Source organism: Magallana gigas, chromosome 4 (assembly GCF_963853765.1).
Source record: "Magallana gigas chromosome 4, xbMagGiga1.1, whole genome shotgun sequence".
In the NCBI taxonomy this organism is placed as follows: Eukaryota; Metazoa; Mollusca; class Bivalvia; order Ostreida; family Ostreidae; genus Magallana; species Magallana gigas.
Window position 1 is genome coordinate 6036634 of NC_088856.1, and position 16793 is coordinate 6053426.

A 16793-nucleotide genomic window follows, 5' to 3' on the forward strand; every position below is an offset into this window, starting at 1 on the left:
ATCATACATAACCAAATTTAAACATTATAAAGTTCAAAAGGTTAATAAGATATGCATACAGAGGACAGCTTTCTCAAAACAGTACAGATGTTCAATAACATGAAACTCTTGATAAATTTGTACAGAAGAGTATACGATTTCCCATCTGTTTGAAGATCAACAGATTTGAACTTTTTTATGAAAATGACATTTACCAAACTACTAAAGTAATTCAATTATGTTGTTTAGTCATTTACCACGAACAGTGAACTTATGCTATGAAGAACATTAAGTGTTGGATTAAGATATGCTTTGTATTATTCAGAATTTTGTCCAGGTAGACTCATGGTAAATTATTTTGTATTTTACAGGTGTGAGCCATGGATAGCAGTGCAGGATAAATTGTAAAACCTGGACAAATTCTTGACATCAAATCTCCACCCCTGTTGGACAATGAACCGTCTACACATCAGGGTCTCCCTTTTTGGAGCCCTGTTCTTACTTCTGTTCTGGTGTGATGGATGTGATTCAGCAAAAATTCCCTCAGGTCTGGATGTGAATGAAAGGATCAGCATATTTCAGACATATTTTATCTCAGAGAACTTAAACCATAGAAGACAAGTAAGGGATACTCAGAATAATGTGCTTAATGTCAGTGACAGTGACATCACTGAAAATGCAAATTCCACTGCGAATTCCACTGCATCTGAATCTCTGTCCACATTTGAGCCAATAATAGGTGAACCAGAACCAACATCAACCTCAGAACCTTATTCAGAACCTGAGAGACAACCTTCTAGTGAACCTACATATGAACCTACTAGTGAACCTAAAACAGAACCTACTAATGAACCAGTAACAGAACCAAATCCTACCAGTGAACCAGAGTCCACACCAGAACCCACAAATGAACCGATAGCAGAACCATCATCAAAAACAGAGCCAGTAAGTGAACCAGTTTCTACATCAGAACCTAAACCAGAATCAACATCTGAACCTGAGCCTACATCAAAACCAGAATCAACCGCAGAACCAGAATCTACAGCTGAACCTAAACCTACAAGTGAACCTGAGTCAACAGCTGAACCTAAACCAACAAGTGAACCTGAGTCCACAGCTGAACCAGAGTCTACAGCTGAACCAGAATCTACAGCTGAACCTAAACCTACAAGTGAACCTGAGTCTACAGCTGAACCTGGGTCAAAAGCTGAACCTGAGTCTACAGCTGAACCAGAATCTACAGCTGAACCGAAACCTACAAGTGAACCCGAGTCCACAGCTGAACCTGAGTCTACAGCTGAACCAGAATCTACAGCTAAACCTGAACCTACAAGTGAACCCGAGTCCACAGCTGAACCTAGGCCTACAAGTGAGCCAGGGTCTTCATCAGAGCCTAAACCTACAAGTGAACCAGAGTCTACTGCTGAGCCTAAACCTACAAATGAACCTGAACCTACCAGTGAGCCAGAGTCCACTGCTGAACCCAAGCCTACAAGTGAACCAGAGATAACAGCTGAACCTAAGCCTACCAGTGAACCTGAGTCTACATCAGAACCTAGGCCTACCAGTGAACCAGAGTCTACATCTGAACCAGAACCTACTAGTGAGCCAGAATCTTCTGTAGAACCAGAGGTAACATCTGAGCCACATCCCAAGCCAGAAAACTCAACTGCTGAACCAACTGCTGAGCCAGAATTGATCTCAGAACCAACCCCAGAATCTGGATCATCTTCTCCGGAACCAGAAGTTGAGCCAACATCAGATCCAGAAAGTGAACCAAAGCCTGAGGATCAAGCCTTTGCAGAACCTCACCCAGAATGGGATGTAGCTCTGAAGGAGTGGCAGTGGGGATGGGACGTTTTGGTCTACTTCTTTGCATCTGTGTTTTTAATTCTTGCCGGATTAAGTCTGCTCAGTGTCATCAGACTGTGGAAGATAAAACATTTGCTGAGTAAAAACTATTTTATGGTGCTGAACATTTTGATCATCTTCCAGTGTGTTCTGAGGGCACTGTATTTGCTGATTGACCCTTACAATATGAATGAAACTTATCATCCCGTTTTATCCTACTTTTTATACAGTACAGCGTTTCCTTGTCTGACGTCAGCGTTCAGTATTCTGTTCTACGCATTATTACTTGCAACAAAAATGAAAATGTTGTCTTCCAAAATTCAAAAGTCTTCAGTGCTAATCAGTATAATTGCATTCCATTTTGTTCTTTCCATTGCGACCGATTTTGTTGTTGGGTTTTTCGCTGACGCAAAAGTCATGCTTTTGATATGCCAGTTCTTTTACATTTTGTGGGGAATCATATTATTCGCAGGATATGTGTTCATCTTTCGACGTTTACGTAAATCAGCAATTAACAGACGTAGGACTCTGAAGAAACACTCGATTTCGTACCCCTCGGACGTTTCTAGGAAGTCGGTAGTTAGTTCCATGGGAAGTCTTCCACGACCAAAGAAATCCAGAAACAAATCGACGCTGAACTCTGCGATCTCTGTGACGTTGATCGCGGCGGCCTGTGGAATATTCTGTATTATTCTGGAACTATACGGAATGTTTTACGTGTTCCGAGTGTTTACTGATGGTCACGTGCCTGAACCATGGCCGTGGTACGTGCATCAGTTCTTATTGCGAGTGTTCGAAATTATCATGTGTGCAATAATGATATACGTTGGGTCACAACCGATAAAATACAATAGGAGAAATGACTCCAAAACGTGTTATGTGTTCTGCTTCGTCATGAAAAAGTGCTGCTGTTCTAGTCAAGAAAATGGTGCTATGGAAATGGACCAAAACGCTTCATTTGGCAGCTCTCATTGCAAGAGTGCTTCCGATAGTGAGTACGAATCTAGTGACGCAAAATCTTCCAGGAAGAAGAGCAAGAATGTGATTGTTGAACAAAATGGGAACGGTCCCCAGCCGTGTAAGCACACTCACATTGTCATAGAGGAGGGGCTGGTCAGGTTCCGAAGTGAGGACGAACTGACGGACGGACTCTCCGACCGCGCGTCCAGTCTTCCCGACCTCCTCCACGGCAAGGCGGGATCCAACACAGCAGTCAACACTGGGATGTGTAACATGGCGTTCAGTTCCAATGGAAATGTGACAAGTGCCCCATTACATAGGACCAACACCGAACCATCTGATATGATGGAGAAAAACTTGGGCAGTGTGGGGACCATAGGGACCATAGGGGCCAATATTCCGTCAATAAACCTCGCCCATAGTCTTCAGTGGGAGTTTGACAAAGCATACGACCGCAGCTTCCAGTTAGCAGACGATCATGACGACACACCTCCCGCCTACAGCGAGGTGGATATGGAGGAACCCGCGACGGATCAGAGTACCGATAAAACGGACTCGTCTGACGGAACGGATGACTCGTGTGGACCCGCCTCACCGTCACGACTTCCGCTCATCAAAGACAATGACGCCTCAACTGATGACGTCAGACTTTGATAGAGAATGTGTTTTAATGTCAACAGTTTTTATTCTTTTTTAAAGAATATTTTTATAAAGAATGCTATGTTTTTTAATATGTGCTGAAATAAGGACCATTATTATATTATGATATTGAAATTAGGCCTAGCAGATCTAGTGATTTATTGTTTTCATTCAAAACTCATTTGTTTCATCAACGTAGACCTTTGAGGTATTTTTTGAGCTTAAAATCAAAATCGTTTTATTTTATAATTTTAGATATATTTCGCAATATTTTTAATCTTACAAGATATCACCTGATTTATTTATTTTATGTACTAGTATTTACTAAAAAGGATAATGAAATATTTTATAGTAAAAACATGTACATGTAATATTTCGTGTCATCTTTGGAATTGATAAAGTGCAATGTTTCATAGCACGTAAGAGCATACTAAAAAAAACTACCATGCATCTTTACTGATATTTATTTATGTCCAGTATGGTCATTTGTCTTTGTTTTATTTGAATACAAGTATATTCTTGTCCACCATGTGTTTCTTACTTCGCATTCATACATGAGCATTAAACCATATTCTAAAGTAAAATGTGTATATTGAAGTTGTTTTTTTTAATGAATCATATATTAATATATAAAGTGTTATGAATCATATACAAATGTAATATCGGGATAAAAAGTTGATTTAAGAACTAAAAAAAGATTTCATGGACGAATTGATAACGATATGAAATTGATAACAGATATTCCTAAATACTCCATTAATGAAATTTGTTTATTAAAAAAAGGAAGCTGAATCTTGAAGAAATATGATACAATTGTAAGCTTAACATGTGACGATTTTTTTTTTAAAACGTAGAGGATAGTTGATAAATTATAGGTTTATATATGTATTGCAGATCATATATACATGTAATTGTAATAAAAAGGACATTATTCATTTCATCTTCTTCGTATGTACAGTGCATTGACGTCAGAGCGGAAGGTCATATTTGTGCGTAGCTCCCTTATTTTATGTTTTAATAAAACGCATATTCATAAGTTGTACATGAAGTGATCAATACAATGTTTTAGAGGATTGTTTCTGGTTTCTTGCTTCCGATTGTTGATGAGCACAAACACAGACCACAGTTGTCCGCCCCTGTATACAATATGATAGATCGCCCGTTTCTTTTTTATATGTACGCACATGTACAGCGATTTGAACTATGGTTTGGTTTTTCAGTGACAATGTCCATGTCCTAACTGTTGATGGTTCATTGATGGCGGTCGGTCAGAATATGACGCAAACAATGACACGCATCCTTCAAACAACACGAAGTGGTTCGTCCTTTCAGAATGCTTATAACAATAAAATTCCACTAATAAATTCAATAAAATGGACGCGAGATTTTCAGTTTGGAATGTATAAAACTGGTTTAATTGTTAAAACACCGAGTCTTAGGCAACCCTTCAACCTATAATTATTTAATATAGCTCCAACGTGATATGCAATATATTCATCACTAATCAATTCTCCTGAATATGTTTCTTTTCTAATTATTTTTTTTTGTATTGAGATTGAGTATTTGTAAGTTCTTTAAATAAGACCTTTGAAATATTTACATGCATGTATTTTTATAATGTATTGCGGACGTAATAGAAAGCGCCATCATTGCAATTACGAATCAAAACTTTCAAAGGGGTTTTCGCATATGAGAGAAATGTGTTAAATTTAATCCACCGAAAAGGGATCAATGTTTTCCGCCAAAACATGATAAGATACATTTAACTGAAGCGGGGTTCACTTTGATTTCGGGCAATACTATCTACATCAATCCAAGGGTTTTCGGTCAACTCTGCTCAACACTTAAATTAAAAGAGTGGACCAATACCTGGTGCAGATGGGGCAATAAAAAGGATTTAACAGGTGCCCTTATCTGGAGTACATTCCTTCTACAGAAATACACGATTTTAATATTCATGTCGATCAATAAAAAAAAAATTTCAATACCTGTATTTCAATATGTATCTATATATACAATAATAATGATTTAATGTATTCGCATATGATCCATGTACTAATATAAAGAGTGAGTCGTCGTCAATACTAATCACGGTGAACAGGATCAATCATTTATTGATCATATATAGATGTACAAGTAGACTACAACAGTTACCCACTTACATGTGAATTCCGTACCTGCGTGTAACGGTCATCAGTGCCTGGGTGATTAAACAATTTTGTGTACACATAGTCTTACTTATGTCATATGGGCTGTCTAAAGTCACTAAATAACATACTGTGTATTTCTTATTAAAAAGTCTACAGATTTTTTTTTTTTAAATCAGACCCTCTCTATATATAATTTATACAGATAGTTTATTATTTAAAAAAAATGTTTTAAATAATTTTGTGCAATGAATGTATAAATTAGTTTATAGATACATGTATGTCATAAAATGATAATTTATGAAAAAAGGGAGTAAAGTCTTGAGGCTCTGTATTTAGACAGGCACCTGTGATAACGTCGAACTGCATTTAAGTGAAGAGATCATAATATTTTAATGTGGAGACAAACTATGAATTCGTCCCAACTTAAAAAAAATGAAATAAAACATTATCTATATACATGTACTCAGGTCATCTTCCAGCCTACATGCCTTGACAAGTTACATAAAACCCAGATTACTATACACATATGTACACCCAATTTATCCTTGTCTTAGCTCGCGTGTGTTAGTGTGTGTGTGTGTGGGGGGGGGGGGGGTCGTATTTTAAAATATTTTGAACAATTACTTTTATCGTTTTCATTTTTACACTTTCCAAGAAAGTGGATAGATCAGATACTGATAGCATTGATAAAGATACAAATTTTCAATATGTACATGTGCAACTAATATTTTTCAATAAAAAGGTACGACGTAAGTCGGCTGACATAAAATTTGGATGTAAAGTATTAAATAACTTTAGCAACAAAAAATATTAAGTGCTGTTAATAAAATGTATGATCCGCCATTCGATAAAATAAGGACAAGGTCATATTGAAGGTATGTCTTTCAGGCGCTTTGCTGTACAGCAAAGTGCGCTGTGTGTTTCAAAGATCGTCTTCACTCGGACGAAGCTTCGTTGCTGAGAAACAAACCGCTCTATTTAACCTGTAAACATCAAGATTTTCCCCTAAAATGAGGTAATTAAATTGACGAAAAGCTCTGAAAAAGCATTAGAATACCATTAGATGTTAATGCTTGTCATGCAATCGTTCGTGTTTTAATGTTTGGCGAATTTCTTCATTACGCGCGAATTGCCGTTTTTTCGAATTTCCTCGACATTATTTATTAATCGCCATTAGATGAAAAGAAATTTGATATTATTTTACCATAATGAAATAGTGTGTGCGTTTTAATGCTTAACAAACATATTCAGTGTTTTGTTTGAAAATCAGCATTTGAAAATAAATGTGTCCAAAATAAATTGCAAGTTTGCATGATTTAAACGAATGTAGCCTTTTGTTTACAGATAAAGATAAATTTAACCCCATATAAGGCAGTGTAAAAGTCTCCATCATCAAAATGTTGGAGATATCTGAGCTTTACAAGGTGGCAGGGTCCAAAAAGGTCCAGGAAATGGAGAAAGAGCTATCTATTGACCTGGAGGATCTCAGGAAGGACATAGAGGATAACATTGTGGACCACATCCCTGTCAAAATGATCAGGTAACAAACCATCTCACCTATAACATTGTGGACCACATACCTGTCAAAATGATCAGGTAATATACCGTCTCACCTATAACATTGTGGACCACATACCTGTCAAAATGATCAGGTAATATACCGTCTCGCCTATAACATTGTGGACCACATACCTGTTAAAATGATCAGGTAACACAACATCTCATAAGGAACATGGGTGTATGTGTACTTACATTAAAATCTGGTACCATGCACTTTGAATCTATAGGGAAGAATACGAATCTTGTCAACTACAGCATAATTTATCTTACATACTTGTGTATTATTTTTGATAATTTCTTTTAGTTTTTTATTTTTAATTTCAGCTCGATACCCATGCCTAAGGATGTGTCATACTTTCGTAGGGAGAGGAAACTGGTCATAGATCGACTGCTGCAGGTAGGGAAAAAACAAAGCAAAGCAAACTCTCTAAACACCTACCATCTTCAAGTCAATGCATGAGCATCCTTACTAGCCAAGAATCCAATTTGTTTATTTTCATATTATGAATTATCAAGGACTGTCCAGAGACTCTATATTTATCTACCATCATTAATGAGATAATAAGTAATTTTTTCTAAAATAAATAACTACACCACTGCATATGATATTTTATCAAAAAATGAATTCATATAATAAATCCATACATGAAAATAAAGGTCAGTGAAGCCCAGCCATTGAAGAGTCAGGCAGAGATCATGAAGGAGGAGATGATGTCGGCGGAGGAGACTGAGTACTCGGCTAAAAGCCTGCCCCTACTTCTACATCAGGTGAGAATATCGTAGATAAATCAGGTGAACTGGACAGGTGTAAAATAGCCCAGCTAAAATTCAAGGACTTTTTCGTACTAGGTTAGATTATTGTAAGGTTTACAGTTGGTCAAACAATGTAAACAGGTGAGAGCTAAAAGATCAGATCCAGTTATGTAATGATCAAGTCAATAATCTAGCTCAAATCATAATTTTTCAGCAAATTGGGAAAGTCAACATAAACTACTTGCAAAGATTGTGGTCTATAAAATGAATTTTAAGTTATTGCAGCAAAGAAAACACCATAGATCGATAAGATGTAATACAATTTATTTTTGAATTGTGAAGTGTGACTTGCATATCCTTAAAACTGAACACTATTTGATATTTTATCTTTTTATAACATAAACAAGATTTCCCACCCCTTTTGTCCAGGATTGAATTATATGCAGTGGAACTATGCATTGTGAACCAAAATGCTTACACAAACTTGTATGATTTGATTTAAATTTCGGCCAATGTGCATGTGCACCCCACAATACTAAACACACTGTAATTTTATATTGTGCTCTGTTTCAGTATTTTATGGATAGGATTTATCAGCTAGTTCAGAGTAAACATCTACACATGCTGAGATGGAAGAGGTTTTGTGAGCACACCAGTACTATAGAATCCCTGTATCCCCACTACACAAAGCGACTCAAGTAAGTACTATAGGATCCCTGTATCCCCACTACACAAAGCGACTCAAGTAAGTACTATAGGATCCCTGTATCCCCACTACACAAAGCGACTCAAGTAAGTACTCTAGGATCACTGTATCCCTACTACACAAAGCGACTAAAGTAAGTACTCTAGGATCACTGTATCCCCACTACACAAAGCAACTCAATTAATTTCTTTTAAAGAACTGCTGTTTTACCACTACACAAAAACCACACCTAAGTTAGAATATTCTCTGTGGAAACTGAATTCCTCCTTGAACGTGAAGCTTTAGAATTTTCGATGTAATCCCCAGTCTTTGACCTTTATTTTATTGACCTACACTTGTGTTTTTATCAACAAGGGTTTGATTTTGTAGTCACATTATGGCGGAGTACCACGACAGTGTGCAGCGAGCTCAGAGACTGAGTGTGGCTCGAGAGGACCTTCTGTGTGGGACTGAGCAGGTTGTAAACGAGATTAAACTCGACGATGTTCTAATCTACCTCCGATGGTTGGTCTGTCATTTCCACTCCATGAAACGAGTCAATCATTATCTCAGGGTAAGAATTAAGTCCTTTGAAACGTCAAGCAAATGGTACTTTTAAATTTTATCATATGGAGTCTGTATGTTACGTTGCAGTCTTTGTTTTCTATGCTCTAATGATTAATCTATGGTACCGTTTATTAAGGATTTTGAATTTGACAATGTATTTGACAGGTTCTAAAGTGGTTACCTTTGACACACAAAGCTGACACAGCTCCTGAGAAAGAAAAAGATGACTTGGTGGGTATTCATTAAAAGTTGAATATACTTTGTGCTGACTTTCTTTCTTGTCCATTTCAACATGCATTTATTGCTATATTAAACCATCACTTACATTATTTTGCATTTCAAACTAAACAGGAGGAGGGTACTTCAGCTTCTAAGATGGCATCTCGGTATGGGGACGATGCATTCGGAGGAAATACTCAGCGCCCTAAATCTGGTTTATCGCGACCTAGTTCTGCAGTGTCTCAGCAGGCTTATGGTCCCATTCCAACTGCCCCGCCCATCAATCCAGGACTTTTGTCCACAAACCCTCTGCCATCCTCAGCATTCACCATGGCTGCTGCCGCAACAAGTAAGATTTTTATCTTATTTAAGTACAATAGACTTATCATAGGTAACTCTTGATGGCTCGAACTTCAATCGCTCGAAGTGAGTCTCCAGTCCCAATTTATTTTCCTTATACAACTAAGCAAATTTACTCTTGATTTCTCGTTCTCTTGCTATCTTGATATCTCGAAACCCTTGATCCTTCAAAGTCAAATTGCAATGCTGATATTTATTATCTGTTTAAAAAAAAAAATGTTGTTAAAGTACATGCATCAGGTCAGCTCTGAAATAAATGGCTTTTTCATAACATAAGACTAAATTTAAAATCCGTTGGTCATGATCTATAATAAATCGAATGTATTCTGTTGTCTACATGTAAACTTAAAAGAATAGAAAATATTTTGCATTAAGGCTTCAATTTAATGTATAGGTGGAGGAATAGCCACTGATGAGTCTACCCAAGGACTGCCATTAAACGCTGTGGATTTTGATACACTCAAACCTCATCTCAGCTTCCTCCTCAATATCTATGGAATCAACTATGTAAGTATACATGTTTTACACTTGATGTTTCACTTATCATAACCATGATAACAGTTGTATTTTGATATATACTCCAAGGTACTCTTTTCACATACAACTTAATTATTTTCTGATCATTTAGCTCAATTTGTCCAAAAAAATAGCAATGCGCCTGAAGACAGGTCATGATAAGGTCACTGGTCTGTTGATCGTTTTACAGGATTTGAATTCAGTCCACAATTCTGCTGACGAGATGGAGATGTATGCAGCCGTAAACAGGAAGTTCCACACAATTTTTAACAGACAGGAAATCATGAAGACATTCAAGACATACGACAGACTGGAGGTAAAGCTAATCCTGTTTTGGTTCCATTTTTTATTTCAAAGAAGTTTATTAATTTGATATAATAGATCAATCCACACTTTACAAAAATTATACCACTTTGCCGCCATATTTGGGAAAAACCCATATATTTCTCATAGGAGCCTTTGTAGTTTAGAGGATTGTAACTTTGTCATTTAATATTAGAAATCTGTTTCCACTGTAAATTTTAATTCCCCCAAGTTGGGGCAACCCACACATCGAAGGAATAAATCAAATTCCAAGACATTTCTTCACAGGATGCCCAAATATTTGGTTGCATAAAAAAGGGAAAAGTTGTTTTTTCCCTTTTGACCTTTATTTTAACCCCACAAAGGGGATAAACTTTTGCAAAGTGTAGATTGGACTATGGTAGATATATATCTTTGGATTACTAAAGCTACTCTTCCGTTTAGTTTCAACACAGAAAATGGTCATCCACCTCTTTGTTAGACAAAACCTACAATAGGACACCTTTTTGAAAAATAATAAGGCTGAAATCTCTGATAATTCAATTTTTTATTGATGTTTAACTTTGTAACAGCCTGGTCAGCAAGGGTGGGGTTCTGACTCCCCCTCCCACTGCCTCAGGAAGGAGAGCAACTGGGTCCCCTTTGTGAGCCTCAAAAGTGAGCGTGACCCCCTACAAGAGAAGAAGTGGACGGCACTGAGACATCGTAACAATGTGGATGAAATTCTGAGATACATGGAGTCATTCACAGCAGTTCACGACCCTCAGGTTTGTGTCAATCAAATGTTTTTGAGCAGGTTTATTTATAATGTTTTCAAGAACCAGACATTAATTGTCACTTGCAATATTTTAAAATCATTTCATCATAGACTCTGTCACAGAGAAAGTTTTGACATTATTTTCATCAAGTTGACATCAGGTTGAATGTGAAATAAAAGCTTTGTAAATAAAAGTACATGTAGGTTTATTGCATGTTACACTACTGTTGTAGAAAGTGCAGGAAACCCTGAGAGACCACGCCAGCATGGTTCAGCAGCCCTCTGACCCCATGGAGGCCTCCGTGACTACTCACCGCACCGCCCCGCGCTCCTATGACACCAAACTGACTTGGAGGAAGATCTACTCCAACCCCGACCTCTACTCAGAGTAAGAACGCCTTGTTTTGACTCTCCAGGGCCTTTAACTCCTACACATGCTTTTTTCTTGTAGAATTGCTCTGTATTTTCTAACCACTTTCTCTGTTTCTTTTGCATAATATATATTTTTAGTATGACATTCTTGATAATCAGAGGTCAAGTTGCTTTTGTTTTTATTCCCAAGATATCTATATATATATCTATATTTTTGGGATGTTCTTTGGTTCTTTATACACATAGATAGGGTAGGGGAAACATTATAATGTAATCATTATAAAAAATTTAGTTTAAATTAAATCAAATAGAAATATATGTACGTGTATGTGTAGTTGGAAAGACATTTTAATGAAGATCTATATCTATTCTATCGGTTATCAAAAGTCTGAAATAAATTTTACAAAATTGATTCCTTACTGAAATCAAGTTTTGATCTGTATACATGTATGTATGTGCATGTATAAGAATTTCCAGATCTTGTCCAATCTTAAGCCTTCTGTTCACAATTAATGTGTATTTCAGTAACGACCTTGATGACAATCTCCAAGAGGAAGAGGAAGTAAGCGGATCTGGAAGTAAGTCGGCGCGGGCGGTCAGTGCTCGGCGACGGAAGGACAGCTACGACTACAAGAGCACGGTCCAGATGCTGGGTAAGATGCATGCTCTGACTTTTCTACATTTGTTTTGTATGAACTGATAACACCCAATGAAATTAAAATTGTATCCAGAATGTTTATTATCCTACATGTAAAAAGTTTATCTTTTAGCTGCTTTCCTATCCAAAGAAGTAATGATAGACTTTTTTACCCATTAAATGTTTTTTTCAAAAATTATTTGATGTCAAATAAGCATGTATATAAATTGTTTACATGGAGCATTACCCTTTTACTGGGTAAGCCTCTATAATCATATGATATGTAAGTGTGCTGGTGTTACAGGGTACGAACATGAGGAGTTTATCATGAAGTTACCAGGTATCATACAACACAAACAAATTCTGACATGGAGTATAGTCTTCTTCAATAACTGTAGAACAAAATAATACATGCATAAAGAAGGATGGATGAATGTTAGAGTCGATATTATTCAATGCATTACAAAACAGAAATCAGAATAATATGTAAAACACAAAAATGTACTGTGGAATCATTTTTATTTGTGCAGGTCAATGTTCATGGAAAGCCATGATTTTCCTGGTTCGTGGAGACGTAATTTCATTGGTAGCAAGGTCGTTATAATCTATGAAATACAGTAAAACTCAGTTATAGCGAAGTCCTAGGAACCAATGGATTTACTTTGTTATATCCGTAATTCGTTATATTCGTATAACGAATTACGGATATAACAAAGTAAATCCATTGGTTCCTAGGACTTCGCTATAACTGAGTTTTACTGTATTTCATAGATTCATTCGTATAACGAATTCGTAATAATAACTATAGAGAATTCAATGTATACATGTTTTCTTTCACCAGACTATAACTTTTGCTGATTGAGGCTTAAAATAAAAATTACATTACTTTGATACCTTTAATAATTGGATTGTGAGTCGAAAAATTTATATAAAAATAAATTAATTCAAACTTTTTTGCGAAATGGTATTGCAAACTTTTTTAACTTTAAAGAAATTTGTTATAAAATTGTTATTATTTACCTCTACGGGACTCAAAATCAGTTTGCTGTATCCGTAAATTCGTTATATCCAAATTCGTTAAAACCGTAAAATTTTGCAAAGATTTGTTAAGAATTTGATTGGGAACTCAAAAAAACTTCGCTATATCCGAGAATTCGCTATATCCGTGTTTGTACTAAACAAGTTATACTGTATTAAACAAATGCTCATACATACGTTCGTGGGAATGTTAATTCATAGGCAAGGGTTACCCGCGAAAGCCGCAAACATTGGTCCCCCATGAACAATGATGATTCCACAATAATCATGAAATTAACAAATGGTATCAGACTTGCTACTCTTTAACAACCAAATGTATTACCGCAAATATGCATGGAGGTGAGGAAAAAAAAAATGTAGATAGAAACTCAAATGGTCAATAAACTTTAACAACATGACTATAGAACTTGCTTCCTATTTACAACAAAATTTAATTAATGTACGTAACTGATAATTTATAGATCTGGATACAGGTATGAATATTTAATAACAATAACAGGATTGGTACTGGTAATCTGTATTACTGTATACAGGGAAATATTTGCCCCCGTTTTATTTTTCCACTTTTTCGTCCTCATCATCAACGGGCAAATTCAAAACTGGGCAAATTCCAATGTCTTAGTCTAATCTTTCTTTAACCATAACTTTGTTTGAGCGATTTCAAGATGGGGTAAAACCGTTTGCATGTCAAGAAGAGCAAAAATAACTTGGGGACGAAAATAACCCTGTGTACAGTATATTCTCAGACACTGGCGAAGGCTTGATACATAATAACTATACCTGTGTTGTCAATATAAGTTGATGCAAAATACACTGCTGTTTACATCAGCCATTACAGGGAAACAGTTCACAAGGGTATGTTTCATTTCATGCCTTTTCAGTTTGTTGGTTACACTACTATTATCTTTTTTTCAGTGGATAATACAGCTCAAAACATTTGTATTAAAGGTTTGACAAAACAATTGCTTAGTAAAATGCAATTATAAGCCATGGAATGCTAGAATATTGTGATGTTAATTGTTTGTGAATTATTTTATACATGCAGATTTGTCCATGATAGGCCAGATAAAGATTTTACACATTGTTTGCATAGTTCACTAGGGTTTATTGCATTGCATACTGGGATTATGTTTACAGCAAAAATTAATTCATTGTGCTGGGGTGACACAATGGTGGAGTAAGTGTTGTTTGTCTCTCTGTCTGTCTGTCTGTGTTGTCATGTGTTTTGTTACAGTTTTGCCAGTATAAACTTAGCTTTTATTCATAGGTACAACATGTACATGTATAATAAGAATACAGATTTATTGCTAGAGAGTGTATTAAAAGTAAAGCACATTGAGTTGGTATATGATGTGTCAAAAGTGAAACTGATCAAACACACTTAATGCACTACTTTGAAACAATTTGGCCCATTGAAAAGGTTGAAAATTGAGGTGTTTCTATTATATCAACAAAGAAAAACTATAAGCCTTATGAACATTTTTTAGGAAAAGTAAAATATTGATTTGCATGCATGTTGAATGAATGCAAATTTAAACTTTGAAAGTTTAAAAAGTACAAAATCTATTTTTGAAACCAAATAATACAAATTAAAGTAATATAGCTCAAAAAATGAAACATTTTAATTGTTGGCTTGTATTTACATTGCTATTTTGAAGCACCGTTTGAGGAGAGCTTTTTTTGTGTGACGTGCTACGTATTTCTGATCTCTGTTTGTGTGGGGTGTTACAGGTTTAGACGAGGGTGAGCAAGAGAACCAGGACCCCGCCTCTCTACAGGGGGCCTTCCTGGCCTTCCTTCACCTTCGACACCTCAGGATCAGGGACCTCCAGAGAACGGTCAGTGACCTATTTTGTCTGTGTATGAAGTATGTTCCTACATTGCTTTATAGAGAGAAAAGATGTTTGTAATGTAATTAATGAAGTATATTTTTAGTCATGAGTAACATACCTGTACAATTATTATATTAATTTTAAATCTTTCATGAAATAATTATGGGTTTTTGATTTTTGACAGGCCTTAAGTGTATTTAACTACTTCCGCTCTATAGAGAGGACTCTGACCATTAATGATGCCGGCCTGTCCCAGGAAGTTGGCGGGTTGAAGAAGACTAGGTAAGTGCTGAACGTGGCACACAGAAATTGAACTGTTCATCTGATGTAGATTTTATATTTTTATTCTGCTTGACATTGTTTTTCTCCTGTTTCCAGTCCACAGAACCACAGGCGTGCCACCGAACATGACGGAACAGTGGGAGGAGGTGGCGGCATCGGTTGCCATGGTTACATGCACAACACGCCAGCAGATTTTAAGTAAGGAAACTTCAATTTAGCTAAAATGTTTAATCCAATATTTTGTAGTTACAGAACAACCTTTGAGAAAAAAAGTTAATTAGAATAACCAAAGCTTGTAGTTCATAATTGTTTGTGGATCTTCTTTGCTGTATAAACCTTATATTGAATGATATATAAATACATGTATACATGTATTATGTTCCCAATTCTTTTGACAAACAGGTACTTTACAGCATCATTTCAGGGAGGGAAAGCTTTCTATTGTATTGTTTTGTTTCTTTGTTAGATTGAATGAGACCGAGTTTATGGAGTTTTCTGACATCGAGAACCATGATGACTTCTATACAGTGGAGGAAGGTCGCATCCATGTACAAGACCAGAGGGGGTACTACATTGTGTACGACTCGGCCGAGAAAGACCTTAAGTAAGTATACCTCAATGCTCGGTGTTAATGACATTTAGTAATTTGATTAGAGTAACTTCCATAATCCTCAATTATTAGGATATAGGGTGTCTATAATATTCATAACTCATTGAATTTTACAATTGTTTTGGGGGTTTTTTTCTAAAGGAAAATGGAGGAAGAGATTCTTTTGATAGCCACCCATTATGTTGAAAAGGACCGGGACATGAGAAAGAAGTCCAAGGTCCTGAGGGGCGGGGAGTCAGCCAGGAGGCGGCTGGTTAGTATCCCCACATACACCATCCTTAAGGGAATACTGTAGATTCCTAATTAAATGCAAGGAATTAATATCTGCATAAAATCGCAAGAAGCATATCAATATCAAATTTAAAACCTCGCTTTTATTTTTTGGACATATGTAAACTACATGAAACTATGTTAAAAATTCGGTGTTTGCGATTTTATGGAAAACGGCTGAATTGGGGAAAATAAGGAATATACAGTAAGGGGCTTTTATTTCAACATTTGAGCATGCTTTTAAACTTATTTTTAGCTCACCGAGACGAAGTCAGGGGAGCTTATGCTATACCCTCGGCGTCGGCGTCGGCGTCCGGACCTGGTTAAAGTTTTTGTTGCATGTCCTGTATCTAAGCTATTACTTGTCCTATCTTCACCAAACTTGCATGGATGATGCATCTGGACCTACTTATGGACTTGAAAGACTTGGATGCTGAATCTGAGTCCTAAATT

The 16793-nt window shown here is 36.3% G+C and overlaps 2 protein-coding genes across 3 annotated transcripts in view; both read left to right on the forward strand.

The window, feature by feature from the left end:
- Nucleotides 1-432: 432 nt before the first annotated feature.
- Nucleotides 433-4017, forward strand: LOC105335376 (uncharacterized). Of its 2 annotated transcripts, XM_066081046.1 has the most exons (2): nucleotides 433-1048; nucleotides 1085-4017. In XM_066081046.1, exons 1-2 carry the CDS (start codon nucleotides 433-435, stop codon nucleotides 3442-3444), a joined length of 2976 nt encoding a protein of 991 aa, XP_065937118.1. In that variant the 3' UTR covers nucleotides 3445-4017. The 2 variants fall into 2 exon arrangements, with proteins under 2 accessions (XP_065937118.1, XP_065937117.1); XM_066081045.1 differs by having other exon boundaries at nucleotides 433-4017.
- A 2470-nt stretch (nucleotides 4018-6487) lies between these two features.
- The window catches only part of LOC105327913 (uncharacterized), a 33829-nt gene continuing 23523 nt past the window's right edge, over nucleotides 6488-16793 (forward strand). The window contains exons 1-19 of the mRNA XM_066081048.1: nucleotides 6488-6594; nucleotides 6924-7119; nucleotides 7464-7536; nucleotides 7797-7907; nucleotides 8466-8590; nucleotides 8968-9151; nucleotides 9310-9375; nucleotides 9496-9712; nucleotides 10118-10230; nucleotides 10430-10555; nucleotides 11115-11309; nucleotides 11533-11687; nucleotides 12197-12324; nucleotides 12613-12648; nucleotides 15078-15184; nucleotides 15363-15460; nucleotides 15557-15658; nucleotides 15927-16064; nucleotides 16212-16323. Coding sequence (XP_065937120.1) covers nucleotides 6977-7119; nucleotides 7464-7536; nucleotides 7797-7907; nucleotides 8466-8590; nucleotides 8968-9151; nucleotides 9310-9375; nucleotides 9496-9712; nucleotides 10118-10230; nucleotides 10430-10555; nucleotides 11115-11309; nucleotides 11533-11687; nucleotides 12197-12324; nucleotides 12613-12648; nucleotides 15078-15184; nucleotides 15363-15460; nucleotides 15557-15658; nucleotides 15927-16064; nucleotides 16212-16323 — 2229 coding nt within the window. The 5' untranslated portion in view covers nucleotides 6488-6594; nucleotides 6924-6976. The remainder of the gene's footprint in view (nucleotides 6595-6923; nucleotides 7120-7463; nucleotides 7537-7796; nucleotides 7908-8465; nucleotides 8591-8967; nucleotides 9152-9309; nucleotides 9376-9495; nucleotides 9713-10117; nucleotides 10231-10429; nucleotides 10556-11114; nucleotides 11310-11532; nucleotides 11688-12196; nucleotides 12325-12612; nucleotides 12649-15077; nucleotides 15185-15362; nucleotides 15461-15556; nucleotides 15659-15926; nucleotides 16065-16211; nucleotides 16324-16793) is intronic.

Excerpts from the sequence above, each read along its gene's own strand:
- LOC105335376 (XM_066081045.1), top strand. The coding sequence starts at position 433 with ATGAACCGTCTACACATCAGGGTCTCCCTTTTTGGAGCCCTGTTCTTA.